This window comes from Mesoplodon densirostris, chromosome 7, assembly GCF_025265405.1.
Source record: "Mesoplodon densirostris isolate mMesDen1 chromosome 7, mMesDen1 primary haplotype, whole genome shotgun sequence".
In the NCBI taxonomy this organism is placed as follows: Eukaryota; Metazoa; Chordata; class Mammalia; order Artiodactyla; family Ziphiidae; genus Mesoplodon; species Mesoplodon densirostris.
In genome coordinates this window covers 74,856,851-74,872,208 of record NC_082667.1, presented here as the reverse complement: position 1 = coordinate 74,872,208, position 15,358 = coordinate 74,856,851, and the positions used below count along the sequence as shown (strand labels likewise).

At 49.3% G+C, this 15,358-nt stretch overlaps 1 protein-coding gene and 1 pseudogene across 6 annotated transcripts in view; one reads left to right on the top strand and one right to left on the bottom strand.

The window, feature by feature from the left end:
• NAV2 (neuron navigator 2) overlaps positions 1-15,358 on the bottom strand; it is a 769,310-nt gene that overhangs the window by 235,233 nt on the left and 518,719 nt on the right. For all 6 annotated transcript variants that reach the window (XM_060105510.1, XM_060105512.1, XM_060105505.1 and 3 more), the window contains exon 4: positions 7,025-7,097. In XM_060105510.1, coding sequence (XP_059961493.1) covers positions 7,025-7,097 — 73 coding nt within the window. The remainder of the gene's footprint in view (positions 1-7,024; positions 7,098-15,358) is intronic.
• Positions 2,114-2,915, top strand: LOC132493895 (26S proteasome non-ATPase regulatory subunit 9-like; annotated as a pseudogene).

Sequence of the window (15,358 nt, the reverse complement as noted above, 5' to 3'; positions counted from 1 at the left end):
CTGTGTGCCACGAGGCCTGGTAAGCTGGCTCCATAGGCTGTCTAAAAGCAAAATCCACCAGCCCACAAAAATGTTCCCCTCATGACATTTCCCGAGGCTTTGGAAAAAGAACATCATTCTGTTTCTGATCAACTATCCTCACCCTCCTGATTTGTAGAGAAGGAAATAACTGTAGACCTAGAGAGATATGACTTGTTTAAGGAGACAGGAGCTAGGCTGGTATCTAAACCAGCGTGAGAACCCTGTTCTTCTTTCTCTCCTATGGCTGCACCCACGTAAACTGAAGAATAAAGTACACAGGCCATAGTCCAATTTCCACTAGAATTCAGTATGGCGTTGATTCTGAACTTCCTTGGGTTCTGACTGATCTCCATACCCACTGGCTGGAGCTAATCTGCATGGATGCTTTAGGGGAATGTTGGGCAAGAAGGGAGGATAATAGAGTTATTCTCTTTCCATATTGTTTAAAAGAAACCTCAGGCCTGCTTTAATAAGGCATAATCATTGGAATAATCTAATACAAAGAAACCTGCTTTGTAGGAAAGGGATTGGGAGCCAAAGGGAGGGCTGCCTCAGACCGAAGTCTCAGAATTCCTATTCAATCCCCTTAAGCCATGGTGTAAGGTCACCAGGCTGATTCGGGAGTGTGGATTCTGTGGCGTTACTCCTCCAGCTGGGCCGTCTACATCACCCCCCTTCAGCATGTAACTTTCCACCCGACTCTGGCAGCCCTTCTGTGTACTGCTCAGCAAAGCCCCTCAGTGACTCTGCCCACAGGGGAAGTGGATGAGGGGGTGGGAACAGAGCCTACAGGGCCCCCTGCCGGTGAAGGACAGAAATGGCCCCGCTCACCGCCAAACTCAGGTGACATGGGTAGGGAGAGATGGAGGCAATCTACGTGCTGCTTATACCCTAACGGTCCAGAAAAACCTCCTGCTTTCTGGCTCAGGATGAAAGGAGGAGAAAGCTCAGCATCAGGTTTCTGGCTATCAGGGCAGCAAACCCCAGGTCTGAACTAATCAAGTCAGCAACCGATTTCACTCCTAAAGCATATACGCCCTGTTAGAGTCACCTGGAAGCATCTTCCTGCCTCTGTTTCTTCAACCTGGAAGACGGATAAGAAGCTAGTCCTTTGTTCCCATCATATTACCTATGCCCCAACGTCTATCTAAATTTCCCTTCACCTTCCTTTTCCGATTGGTGAAAGCCTATTCAACTAGTAAAACCCAGGAGAAACATCACCATCTCTGAGAAGCCCCTGCCTGCCCCAGGCAGAGCTGATCGTAGCCTTCTTTGGGCACCACTGGATCCTGTACATACCACCAGCACAGCTCTCTCATTAATTGGAATTTAAAGCTAGTTTTGTATGACTAACGTGACTCTCCGTGTACCCCGGTGCCTAGCACTGTGCCTGGCATATAGGATGTGCCCGGCAAATGCGTGCTTAACTAAATAGGATATGTCTTCACCTCCAGACCTCCGCTTCCCCATTACAGGAGGATGGGCTCAAGGCCAGGTAGCGCAGACCCCAGGTGTTCTCAAAACTCCCAAGGATAAAGGCCATTCCTCCTCACAGGAACAGGTTTACAGATGGTTGTGACAGGTGGAGTGAGGGGTTGAAGTGATCTAGAAAATCACCCCGGGCAGGCTGAGGCCCAAGCTCACAGGATTCTGGCAAGTCTCCAGCAGCAAGCGGATGGGTCCGATCTTGGGGAACACGCAGGAAAAGCCCCAAACCAGCAGAATCTCCACGGGGCTCACCTGGGCCTGCAGCCCCTGCTCGCAGGCATCAGCTGTCTGTGCCCTGGAACAAAGGCTCCCTGTGGCTCTCTCGCAGGCAGGCCAGGACAGGGCCTGAGCTGCTGAGATGCTTCAAGGACAGTTGCACACACCCTCCCGGGTTCCAAACCTGGCTTTACTCACTGGGAAAGAGTGGAGATGTGCCTATGAGGCTTTCCAACTGCTGATTTTTTTTTTTTTTACATCAGAGGAGGAGCCTCAGGGCAATCAATCATCTTCAAAAGGAAAACAAAGAGCATTAAAATTACATGATTTCTCTTGGGCGTCCGTGGTCGGGAAACCGGCTGTCCGGGCTCCCAGGCCGAAGTTCACGATGTCGGAGAAGGAAACGAGGCAGAGCGGAGGCTCCCCGGAGGCCAGCCGGGTGACTGTCAGGGACATACAGGGACTTATACGGCGCGAGGAGGAGATCGAGGCGCAAATCAAAGCCAATTATGACGTGCTGGAGAGCCAAAAAGGCATCGGGATGAACGAGCCACTGGTGGACTGCGAGGGCTACCCCCGGGCAGACGTGGACCTGTACTAAGTCCGAACCACAAGGCACAACATCGTCTGCTTGCAGAACGATCACAAGGCAGTGATGAAGCAGGTGGAGGAGGCCCTGCACCAGCTGCATGCTCGTGACAAGGAGAAGCAGGCCCGGGACCTGGCCGAGGCCCGCAGGGAGGCCATGAGCCATGGCCTGGGCCAGAGCCAGGACCTCAGCCCTGCTCAGGCCTTCGCCATAGTGAACAGCATCAGCCCTGGCTCCCCTGCCAGCATCGCAGGTCTGCAAGGTGGATGACGAGATAGTGGAGTTTGACTCTGTGAACACCCAAAACTTCCAGTCGCTGCAGAACATTGGCAGTGTGGTCCAGCACAGTGAGGGGAAGCCCTGAATGTGACAGTGAACCGCAGAGGGGAGAAATACCAGCTTAGACTCGTGCCATCACGCTGGGCGGGAAAAGGACTGCTGGGCTGCAACATTATGCCTTTGCAAAGATGATTGTCCCTGGGGAACAGAAACAGGAAAGCATATTCCCTTGCCCCAGACTTGGGTCTAGTGGGCATTTCCTCCTTCTCTTCTCTTCCTGAAGCTCAAGGTTCTGGAAGAGGCTGGGAGCCTGAACTTCTAGGTGGTGGAAATGCTGTGGTCTCCTAGTGTGATCTCTTGGGATTAACGCATTGTTAAAAACTTGATTTGTGTTTAGCATCTTTTGCAAATTAGGCCATGGCCCTAAATGGGAATCCTCTGGATTGTGAGCAAGTGGGCAGGAGTTATTCTGGTAGGTGCTGATGTGACTTTATTCTTCTAGAAATTTTGTTTTTTCCCCCCAAATAAACAGTTTTACAGTGTTAAAAAAATTACATGATTTCTTTAAACACTATAATGATTTTCTAGTAGTTATGGGAGTGATTAGAAGCGTAGATAGTGGTGAGTAGTATAAAATACCAGGACTTGAATCAGCAGATGTGAGTAGCTTGACCACTGCTGACTCTGTGGGCCTCCCTTTTGCCACATGGAACAATGTCTTTGGGCCGTAGTCTCCTCATCTGTAAGATGGGGTAATACGAATACTGATCTCGGAAGGTTGCCGTGGGGGGTTAAATAGGATATAAACCAAAATGTGTACAACACTTAGCCCAGTGACTGTACATGGTGGGTCCTCAATACATGATTTCCACTCCTATAACTTAACAGTATGTCAAATGGAGGTACTTCCTGTAGCCCTGAAATTGTGAATAAGGCCCGTTTGAGGAAAACAGGCTCCCAGTACCCTTGCTTTGTAAGTTCAAGGCCCTGACAGAAGTTGGGACCAGTCACCCTCCCACAAGACTGCACTAGTCCAGAATCAGTCTTACAACCAAAGTCCATCATCACCAGCCTCTACCCACCGCGCCCAAAATCAATATAAGAAGATCCAGATGAGAGAATGTCATTGAGGGTGGCCGTGGGTGGTCATGATTGATGATCACAGAGACAGGATATCTCCTCCCCTCACCAAGGAGCAAGACAGCGGGGTCCTTGCACTCCTGGGAGTCAAGGGAGTAGAACCTTCAAGAGAATCACTCCAGGTGGTGGTGCTGGTGTCCTAGTGCCCAGCTGGGACACCTGCTTAGCAGGGACCTGGCAGATCTGCCTGTCTGCCATCTAAGCTGGGGGAAAGAGCTGGAGAGAGACTGTATGGCGGGGACTTCCAGGTGACAGGAGGCCTGTTCCATCACTACAAGTGGAAGACAGAGCCCACACATTCCTGCTGCTCTATGGTGGGTAACGCAGGGACTGTGAGACTGAGGCCTACGGCCTTACCAGGCCCACCTTAGCGTGGGGACGAAGAGGGGCCTGAATCAGGGGGATGGAATGTGACCGCTACCAGCTGGGGGTGAGCTAGAAGAGTGGTCAAATCTCACAAGAGAATACCGAGGCCCTGGGAGCAGCATGGGAGTGAGTGCCGGTCAGCAGGGCATGCGGAGACCCCCAGTGGGGACAGTGGCAATGACGGCCCACCAGGAGGAGGGCAGCAACTTCACCACCAGCAGAACTCTGCTGCCGCCCCAATGCTGGAGGCTCAGGCACAGGAATGAGGGAAGGGAAAGGAAGTCAAGTCATCACCCCCCTGGCCCCCCTCAGCCTTCCAAAGCCACCTGCACTGGGGGGCACCGGGGAAAAGAGCTTTGAGTCGGAGACTGAAGCTTAAAAATGAATAAGACTAGGCTTCCCTGGTAGCACAGTGGTTGAGAGTCCGCCTGCTGATGCAGGGGACACGGGTTCGTGCCCCGGTCCGGGAAGATCCCACATGCCACAGAGCGGCTGGGCCCGTGAGCCATGGCCGCTGAGCCTGCGCGTCTGGAGCCTGTGCTCCGCAATGGGAGAGGCCATAACAGTGAGAGGCCCGCGTACCGCAAAAAAAAAAAAAAAAAAAAAAGAAAAGAAAAAAAAGAACAAGACTGAGTCTTAAGTACTGACATAAATCTGTTCTAATAACTGCACAAGACCGAAGAGAATGGGTTCTGGCCCCGGTATCATTAAATGAGTCTCAACCAAGCAGGAAAGATGGGGGTCAACATAGCACAGGTGGGGGCAGTTACTGAAAAACTTACTTCATGGTTATACCCCAGTGACTGATTCCTCAACACACTGATTCCAGTCTGCTCTTCTCTTCTCAGACTCACAAGGGCCACATCCCACCACCGACCAGGGGGGCTGGGGCTGAGTTTGTCTGCACGATATGCCTTCATGGGCTGCCCAGCATCTTCCGAGACAGTGTTCCAGCCAACAAAGGTTCTAGACCTTTTTTGATTTCTTTCACCCGTACATAGCACGCCCACATTTTATCCACCTGCCTTCCCCAAAGACACCATGAACAGGAGCTCCGAAACCACAGACCTGGGATCCAATCCTGGCCCTGCCACTCACTCACTGCGGGCTTCATAACTTCTTTCAGGGAAAATTTCCTCATCTGTAAACTCAGCAAATTATAAATTCCACCGTCAGTTGAGAGAGCTGGAGCTGACACAGATAAAAGCCTTAAAAGCACAGTTGGTACTTATTCATTCAACACATATTTGTTGAGTAGGTTCTCTATGCCTTAAGGTATAGAGAAGATGGGGCAGGGGGGGACAGGACAGGCAGAATGCAGGACAATGCGTAGACAGATGGCGGGGTGGCCAGGGTCACCTCCAGGCCACATGAGATGAAGCTGGCCTAAGGAGTCTGCATCCCCTGGAGCCCTTTCTGCTAAGCGTGACTTGTAGAAGAGAAGCCCCTGCTGATGCTCTGCTGTGGGTGGGGTGCACAGGCCCGGGATCCAATCATGCCCAGGACCTAGGAGGAATGTGTGCCTGCCACCTCCACCAGCACGAGAACTCTCTACCAGGAGGAAGCAATGTGTTCCTTGAAAGAGAAATTTGCATCTCCCTACCTCTCCTTGGAAACACCAACACCAACCCCTCCTGCCCCAGCGATGGGCACGCCACATGCCATTCAGCCTAGATCTCATCCCCCGAGGAGGAGGGCCCATAGCCCAGAGCAAAGGAATCCTCCATGGACCCTTCTCTCAGAGCTGAGATTAAGGCTGACCACCGAAACCTGCCTCCGAGACCTCTGGAAGCAGTGTGACCGTGTCTGACCCGGGGCAGCCCCAGCCTGTTAGAGGTCCCACTTGGGGAATTCCGTGCAGAGACACGACACACCAATAGCAGCCACCCACCCGCAACGCTGGAAGAGACTACAGTCCAGAAACACAGCCAGGAAAACCAAGCTCACCACACAGCAGAGCAAAGGCAAGGAACAGGCCCCAAAAGGATCATGCTTGCAAACTTACGCTCCACTGGGCTGTGTCCTTCCGCACCGCTCCCCGCCTCCCCAACCCTAACTACCAGGGTCAATGCTAACCAGCAACTCTGCAAAACGCGACCAGGATAGGGAAAGGTGGTGTCATCTGAGGCCCCCGCTGCTCTACCTGTTCTGGGAAAACTGGAGGAGGTGGAGCCTAATGAGTTTGGGAGGATGCTGGGGCCTATGGCCGCTCTGGAGCTAGCAGCTGCTTGTATTTACAAACAGGAGAGAGACACAGCAAGTTTCCAGAGTGAGCTGTTGCCCGAGGAGGCTGAGAATTCAGACCTGCCATCTCCAGACCAACACCTAATGAACAGCGAACCACCAGCCAATGCTAACGTGCTAATTAGCCACCAAATTGGAGTTAATGAAAAACTAATCACAATGTCAAAATGGAGCACCTCATTAATAAATCACATGCTTTTTTGGAGCGGGGGGGGAGCTAGGAAAAGTGCTGCTTCTTCTAATAAAATTAAGAGATAAGGATTAGGCATTTTTCCCTGGGAACTTGCACAGTTTAAATATGCTCTGTGGTTAAGTGTTCTCTCTCCCACAGATAAGGCTTGGCTTGATAATTAACTAAATTGCCGGTCGCGTGAATCAGATCGGTGTTGTTTGATGAAGCCCTTCTCAAAGAGAAGCAGCTCCGTCTTTACTGCTCCCTCCGTGTCTTGCCGACAAGGCTGGCACAGTTGGATTGGCACTCTGAGAGAGATTCTTTAGGTTGTCAAAAAGTTGGCATCCTCAAGTGTAGACAAGCATTGAGTGGCCTCAAAACCCGAAAGAGACAAAAGCGGAAAAGCCCACCAGCACCCCTTGGCTTAACTCTAAAAGTGTCATCAATAAGTAACAGGTGGGCATTTCAAAGGATGAAAGGGCAGCTTTATGACAAGTGCTCAGACTCACCTTCTGCGGACAGCCCCTGGATGTTTATTCCCTTAGCTGCCAGGAAATTCAAGCAGGCATCTATGTTTTCAATCTAGGGGGGAAAGAAAAAACAATATACACTCAATAAATGTTCAGTCTTCTCCAGAGCCATCTCTTATTAGGAACAAAAGTCTGTGTCAGAGAGAGGGTTCATTGTGCATTTGCTAAGGTTCTCGAAGAGGAAGAAATGACGTGAAAACGCCGGATGGATAGATGGACGCAGGTCAGTACTCTCCTTTGTCTGTACTTGCACAGGAAAAGGCTACCTAATATCCCAACTACACACAGCGCCAAAAGTCAAGGCCTTGGATTGCTCACGGCTGCCAAAAATAACCAGGGTGGAATTGGAGTTCTCGTGTAGTTCACTGTCACCAGTGCTATCCTGAACACTTGAGCAGCTGCCAGAAACACAGAGTTGGGACAAGGTTAGGAGACCCTTCCACCTACCAGCAGCTGGGAGAGACTTCCCAGCCCCTGAGGAGGTGGGCAGTGAAGCATCAAAAGAGTGAATGGGCGTCTCAGCAGGAATCTGGGTAGTGTTTACTCACAAAATTCTCAGGATGGCAGGCATCGCAGAGGACGGGAGAGCTGCAAACTCACCCAACCTCTCTGTCCTCCGGGTTTTCTGTGGCAGAAGGGACCAGACCCCACCAGGGTCTGGGAGGCCTCCCAGGCTTTCCAGGGCTGATGCCACGGCCAAGGGCAAGCTCACGTCCAGCCCTCAGGAAAGAGCAGTTAGATCATTCCCAAAGGTCTGATTTGCCTTCAGTTGTCAGGGCTAATTATTTTTTGGTCTACAGGAAACTGTTCGGGCTCGATTCATGTCAGCGGTGACCAAAAATAAGAGAAACTGCCTTGCACTTGGCACAGGGAACTTTGGATTTCACACGGTTTGCATTTCACAGCGGAGATCTTCCTCACCTCCGCAACCCCTTAGCGCCCCCCACCCCGACTTCCCAGGCTCCAGCCACACGCTTATGAACTCCAACCAGTATTTGACCCACGGGGTTTGCTGTGAACTCATAAATGACTCTCTTTCACGGCGTACATGTGACCCTTCTCCCTCCCCTCCCCCAAGCAATATCCTGAGGGTTCCTTCAGAGCCACAGAGTGAAGCGTCTCCATTTTACGAGCTCTCATTTGAGTACAGTCTGGCTCCAAGGCAGTCTTCCTGAAGTTCATGTCCACCCTCCCCTGATGTCTGGCATTCTCCTTCTCTGCTCCCAGTCTTCACAGCTTCCAAACACGTTAAATTAAGCTCAGGGACACCTGAATAAAACTGCATCCATTCTAAAAGAATCCGCTCAACCCTGAGCTTGAGGTCACTCCATCCTCACAGTTTTTAGCTCAGGTTCCCAATCTCTTTCCCAGCTTGCAGCTCACCTTCCAGGGTCTTCATCTGGGAGACATTTTTTCATCTCTAAGAAAAGGGGTAGAATGCAATTTCCTGCCAACGAAATAAATGCTGATGCTACACGTTATGCCTGCCACCATCGCAGAAAATCGTTTCTTACAAAGAGGGAGGAAAAATGAGATGGCTTTAAACTCTCCTTCCTTCTTTCCAGCACAGGATGACTGACAGTGACAACCAAGTGCTACCACCTTGGAGGGGAGGGGGGCGAGGGGGAGGGCGAAGAAGGAAGAGAATGGCTGGGAGGACCCTGTGCAAGGTGTTTTGGCGCAATCGGCTTCCATGCAGAAGTGTAATAAAAATCATCTCTCTGGGGCTTCCCTGGTGGCGCAGTGGTTGAGAGTCCGCCTGCCGATGCAGGGGACACGGGTTCGTGCCCCGGTCTGGGAAGATCCCACATGCCGCGGAGCGGCTGGGCCCGTGAGCCATGGCCGCTGAGCCTGTGCATCCGGAGCCTGTGCTCCGCAACGGGAGAGGCCACAACAGTGAGAGGCCCGTGTACCGCAAAAAAAAAAAAAAAATCATCTCTCTAAATGTTATTGCACTCTATTACAAAACCCTGCTTTTGAGAAAATACCAATCCTTATTTCATGATATTGTATACAGTGGTAAGAGACCAAAACCATTCAAAAGGATCTGTGGCCTCTACACAAAGGCACTGGTATTTAAATCACAGTAAACTTATAAAATTCCTCTTCTACTGTTTGTCTCTTCCTATCATCCTATCCTACTTTTTTTTTTTTTTGGTGTGTATGTGTTTTTCTTGTTTATCTATTTTTTAGTTTTTTAGGTTTTATTGAAGTATAATTGATTTACAATATTGTGTTAACTTCTCTGTACAGCAAAGTGATTCAATTATATATACATTCTTTTCCATTATGGTTTATCACAGGATACTGAATACAGTACCCTGTGCTATACAGGACCCTACCCTACTTCTTCTAATATAATATCTTTTTTTTTTTTTTTTTTGCTGTACGCGGGCCTCTCACTGTTGTGGCCTCCCCCATTGCGGAGCACAGGCTCCGGACGCACAGGCCCAGCGGCCATGGCTCACGGGCCCAGCCTCTCCGCGGCATGTGGGATCTTCCCGGACCGGGGCACGAACCCGTGTCCCCTGCATCGGCAGGCGGACTCTCAACCACTGCGCCACCAGGGAAGCCCCTAATATAATATCTTACACATGGCTCTGAAGGGAGGCGTTGGCGATTACGACCCCATAGCAAATGAGGAGAGAAATCTGACCGCCCCTGAAGCTGTTAATGCAAAATGAAAAATAGTGCACTTGGTATTGATATTGATCCTGGGAAGTGTCATGTAGGTGGGCTGACATGGGTAGGTTTAGTTTTTCAGCAACAGTGTGGCGATGTGACACTAAATACAAAAAAAAGGGACATCTGCCCACATATGCAAGAAAAGTTCTGCTCTACTACAACACTGCAATTCTACAGAATTTTCCCTCCAAGGAGCATGAAGTACGTTTCCTTGTTACATCTATGGAGCATTTGATGTATGTAGCACCATCTAAAGTCCATGGTAGGGCTTTCTGGTGGTGCAGTGGTTAAGAATCCGCCTGCCAATGCAGGGGACACGGGTTCGATCCCTGGTCTGGGAAGATCCCATGTGCCGCAAAGCAACTAAGCCCGTGCGCCACAACTACTGAGCCTGCGCTCTAGAGCCCGTGTCACAACTACTGAGCCCGTGTGCCACAACTACTGAGCCTGCACTCTAGAGAGCCCATGCGCCACGACTACTGAGCCCGTGCGCCACAACTACTGATCCTGTGCTCTAGAGCCCACGCGCCACAACTACTGAGCCTGCGAGCCACAACTACTGAAGCCTGCGCGCCTAGAGCCCATGCTCCACAACAAAAGAAGCCACTGCAATGAGAAGCTCGCACACTGCAACGAAGAGTAGCCCTGGCTCGACGCAACTAGAGAAAGCCCGCGGGCAGCAACGAAGACCCAACGCAGCCAAAAATAAATAAATAAATAAATAAATAAATAATAAATTAAAAAAAATAAAGTCCATGGCAATTTCTTCTTGCAAGGCTACCCTTGGTACATTTCAATTCACCCATGGGGCTTTCTTTTTAAATGTTAAATTCTGTTAAGGGGAGAAATAATTATAAACAGGTTACCTAGAATATTTCCTCTCTTGTTGATTTTTGTTACAGTCCTATCATTCTGTCAACCAATTTCATAATTTTGATCAATGGTTCTTTGCTGAGTAAGGGAGACTGGGAAAGAAGATTTTGCCCCCCAGGGGGCATCTGGCCACATTTTGGGTTGTCACAACACTGAGGGAAACTGACATCTAGTGAGCAGAGGCCAATGATGCTGCTAAACACCCTACAAGGCACACAACAGTTCCCTCCCAGCAAAGAATTATCCAACCCCAAATGTCAGCAGTGCCAAGGGTGAGAAACCTGAGGGATATGATTCTTTCAATCACTCAGTCAACATCACTGTGCGGATGTCTGCTCTGTGCCAGGCATTGTGCTCGATTTTTTTTGACAGTGTTGGTCCAGAATCTTCCCCCCAGTCCAGGAGCCCATATTTACATAATCCTTCTCTTTAGGGTCCACAGAGCCACTCGACATACACTCCCCGACTCCCATCCATTTCCAGGAGAATCAGAGCATATAAACAAGGGAAGCACTAGGATCTCCCTACATTAGGTGAAGGAGGAGACCTAAGGGCACTAGGAATGCTTTCTCCTAAAGAGGAGATGAAACAGGGAACATTACCCAGATGGCCAGATTGCACTCCCAGAAAATGTAAAACCTGAAAATAAGAACTTGGGTCATCATTTAAAAGACAATTCATAAGCCCATCAAGCGCCTTGAATTTTTTCCTCTCTACCATGAATTCTCTGCTCACAGAGGAGTTCAAAAAACATTCCTCAAGTTTCAAATCCACTGTTTAATAATGTTCCATTAAGGCTAAAAATCACTCCCGACAAGGGGGCCGAGACCCACGCTCTTTTCATCTGCACCCCAGGAAGGGCACGGGGCTGGGAAGCAGCATAGGGTCAGATGTGGATTCCAACCTCCCGCTTCACTTGGAATGAGATCAGAAGAGGAGAATGTTTCTTTGATCCACGCTCTCTTGTGATTCAAATCCACCTTAAGGTTTTCTTATAAATACTGTTCAGGTAAACAATCCATCCTCCAGTACCACTGAGGTTGCAAACTCCCACCACATCCCTGGAGGGGACAGGACGGTGGCAGGACCCTGGGGCACTCAGCACAGCACAGTGAGGTCCTAGTGCCCATCTTTAACAAGGCTCATGGCTCCATATGGGATCCAGACATGCAGTGCAAGATGAGGATCCTGTTAAAGTTGAGAGGCAGAGTGAAGGAAAAGACTCTTCACCAGCAAAGTATGTAAATACAACGAAAGTTGTTCATTAACACATAGCGGCCAATATAAACTACTTTCCAAAATTAGCTGAAAAAAAATCTGTGCGAAGTCTGACATTCCAGTGTTGCTGATGGGTGGGGAGGGGCACTGGGTGAGAAGGCTGTTGTAGTTGTTGCCATAGAAATGGGTCCAAGAGCTCTGGAATCAAGCTCCTGGAGTTTGCAGTGCTAGCTAGGGTAGAGGCAGGAAGCTGAGAAGGGGGACCACAACACCAGAGACCCTGGGAGCAGAAAGGAGCTGGATGGAGGAGTGCACAGAGTAAGGGGACAAACCAAGACCAAGATGTACTTCCCAGAGTCTCCCTCTGTTTGGGGCCATATGTGGCCTCAACCCTGTGTGGTCCAGGAACATCCAAGAGACAAAGGCTGCAATTAAGCCTTTCTCCCACTCTCAGCCAGACTCTCCATTCCAAAGTTGAATAGCTTCTCAACAGTCTCTGAACTTTAGACCTGCAGGGCAACTTCCATGGACCATGTATGTTGTAGCCTATGTCTCCCACATCCAGAAATACATCCCCAAACAGGCCAGGCACAGAGCAAGGAAAATCAAAACAAATGGCAAACAACTGGAAAGAGAAGGGAGGGGGCATCGGAGGCAAATGGAAAACTTCACACTTCAATCATGATTAAGGCTGGACTGGGTCTCATGATAACATAAAATATGCAAACCTCAGAAGCACTGCTGTATATCTCCTCGGTAGCTTAGAGACTGATCAAATACCATCTGTTATGGCAGTTGTCATGGTAGCATTTTTCTCTGAATACCAGCGTAGCTGAGTGCAAAGCTCATGAAAATGATTAATGTAGACGAAGACCATCTCTACCGGCACTATCGCAGCCCAGGGAAAGACGGGACTCCGGGCATAATGAGTAAACGGTGTGCTAGTTTTTATGAGTTCAGAGTTTGTCACCGCACCCCTTGAAGGTCTCCTTCCTGAGAAGATGAAATTGGAAGGGAGGCAAACAGATGCTGCATTAAAGTCAGGCATGGTCACAGCCGTTTAAAAAAAATCATGAAACGCCTAGAGCTTAAGTAGTGGGAGACCTAGACCCCAGACAAGGCTGAGCGAGAACTTGCAAGTTCTAGGGACAGTAAAAGCACAGTGTAGCTTCTTCTTGAGCCTCTTATCAACACAAACGACTTCCTCCCAGAAGTGTGTGTGGTCTTCACACCCGATATTGCTACTTGTCAACAAAAACAATTACCATTCATTCATTCATTTATCCATTTCTTCATCCATATTTACTGAGCACCTTCTGGGTGTTCGGAAATGTGTTGGTACTGGGTATACAGTGGTGAATAAAAGAGACATAATCCCTGACCTCTAGAACCTACAGTCTAATGTCGGGGAGCTGGCACTAGATAAACAGTACACCAATAGCATCTGTCATGTACTAAAGGACAGGATCTAGCCTGGGGGGATGGGGAGTCAGGTAAGAACTTAAGGAAGAGATAGCAAGTTGGTCCACAGAGACAGGGCTTTTTGTCTGTTCTGTTCGCTGATGTGGCTCCAAGCACCTAGAAGAGCATGGGGAGCATGGTAGGTACTAGAGAATGTTTGTTGACTGAAGGGAAATTTGAGCTGAGACGTAAGAGTGAGCTGGGCACCGAGAGTGGGGAAGAGAAGAACATCCCCATCACAGGGGACCTAAGGCTGGAAAGCTTTCATGCAGGATGCAGCCCAGCATATTCTGGGAACCAAAAGAGCTGGAATGACTGGAGGCCAGTGAGCAAAGGAGAAAAGCAATGAGAGAGGACACAGAGCAAAAGCAGAGTGCTGGGCCATATTCAGGGGCTGATGTGGAAAAGGAGAGAAGGGAGGGGTCCTTCCTGTTCTTAAGGAAGCCTTGACACTCCATTACCATGGCAACAGCAGCCAGGCCAAGCCCTCTGGTCTGAAAGCTGCAGGATGGGCTATGTTGTGTTAGGGATGGATCAAGCAGTGCCTTCAAGGTGGGGCTCCAGGCTGGGCACCGAGACAGGGAGGGATGGGAAGGGCAAGGCAGCATCTGTGGTCACATGTACTAGGAAGTCTGTTTCCTATCTGACAAGCCTCCATGCTCTCCTGACACTCCTTCCCCTGACACTTTCCAAAAATAAAAATAGAATAGAGGAAAAAAATAAAAACAAGAAATCCAACCATGAAACCCAAACCAAAATGTACCTTGGGGAACTGCCCTCCGAAATGCCTGTCTCACCAGTGTTGCCTTTTTGCTCTGCATTCCTAGGGACCACGACCTGATGCATGATTTTCCAGCTTTTTTCTCTACCTACGTCAGTGTTGGGGTCCAGCAGCATCATATGGTCACTTACATGGTCATGGGTCACAGTATGGTCCTGGAGATGCACATCACCACAGGACAGAGCAGGCAGGGCCCAGACACTGTAGTTTTAATTTTAGAAGGGGACCCCAGAAAAAGGGAAATGTATGCTGGTGCTTCAAATCCACCCAGGTGGGGAAGCGTTCAGGAACATCTTTCCTTGTAAGCCCCACATGCTGCTGCTTACTTGAGAGACCCAGAAAGCCATCTTTGGCCGGTAGTACAAGGGGCTCCCTGTACCTTCAGTCCAAGCTCTGGCCATTCAAGCACCAAAGATTTCAGAAAGTCATCTCTAGCTCTCTTGGTGGCTTTGAAACACAAAGCTTAAGAACGTGGGACTCGGGGGCTGGATGGAGCTTGAGTCCCTCTGTCAGACTGTTTCCCGTGCTGCTTTAATGCCTTGCCTGACTCCTTCCTTTAATTTGGCAACGTTATCCTCCTTATCTTTTATGATATTTATAACTCAGGCTTTCCAAGATGTTGTCAAGAATTCCTTTTTAAAAACATTTTATAGGAGTCTCTCTGCTGTTACAGCAAATGGGTAAGTCCATATGGATACAAAAAAAGTCTCTCTAGAGGAGAAAAAAAATTGAAAGCAAGAATCTCAAATTCCTCCAGTGACTATCTTTTTCCACTTTGCTTCCTACTGCCTAGAATGTTTCATTTCCCTATTATTTTCTGACTTCTCGATTTTTCCCTTGAAACAAAGAGAGAGACCTGGAAGGGGAGCTGTGGCTAACTTCTCAAAGCCAGTCCTCACTCTGGAGGCTCCCAGAATAGAGGCCTACAGTTGAACTCTGCAGAGTAGAGTAGAGCTTTTGGATACAGCAGTCGTTCTGAGGGTGAAAACTCCACAGGGGAAGAGCATCATCGGAAAGGCCCAAAGGATGCCTTTGTGCATGTTCGTTCAGCACAGCATCCTGCACGTCATTCCTCCTCCTACAGTTTCACAGTAATGATCCCAAACGTCCTAGCACTCCCAAAAGGGATTATTCCAAGTGGAGGCCTCCATTAGGAGCTGATACAGATGCTAAAAGGGGAGTGATCAGGGCTAAACAGTGATATTTATAGGATAACAAAGGCTCTGGGGTCAGACAGATCTGGGTTCAAATCCTGATTCTGCCATTTACTGAATTATGATCATCAGCAATTTAAC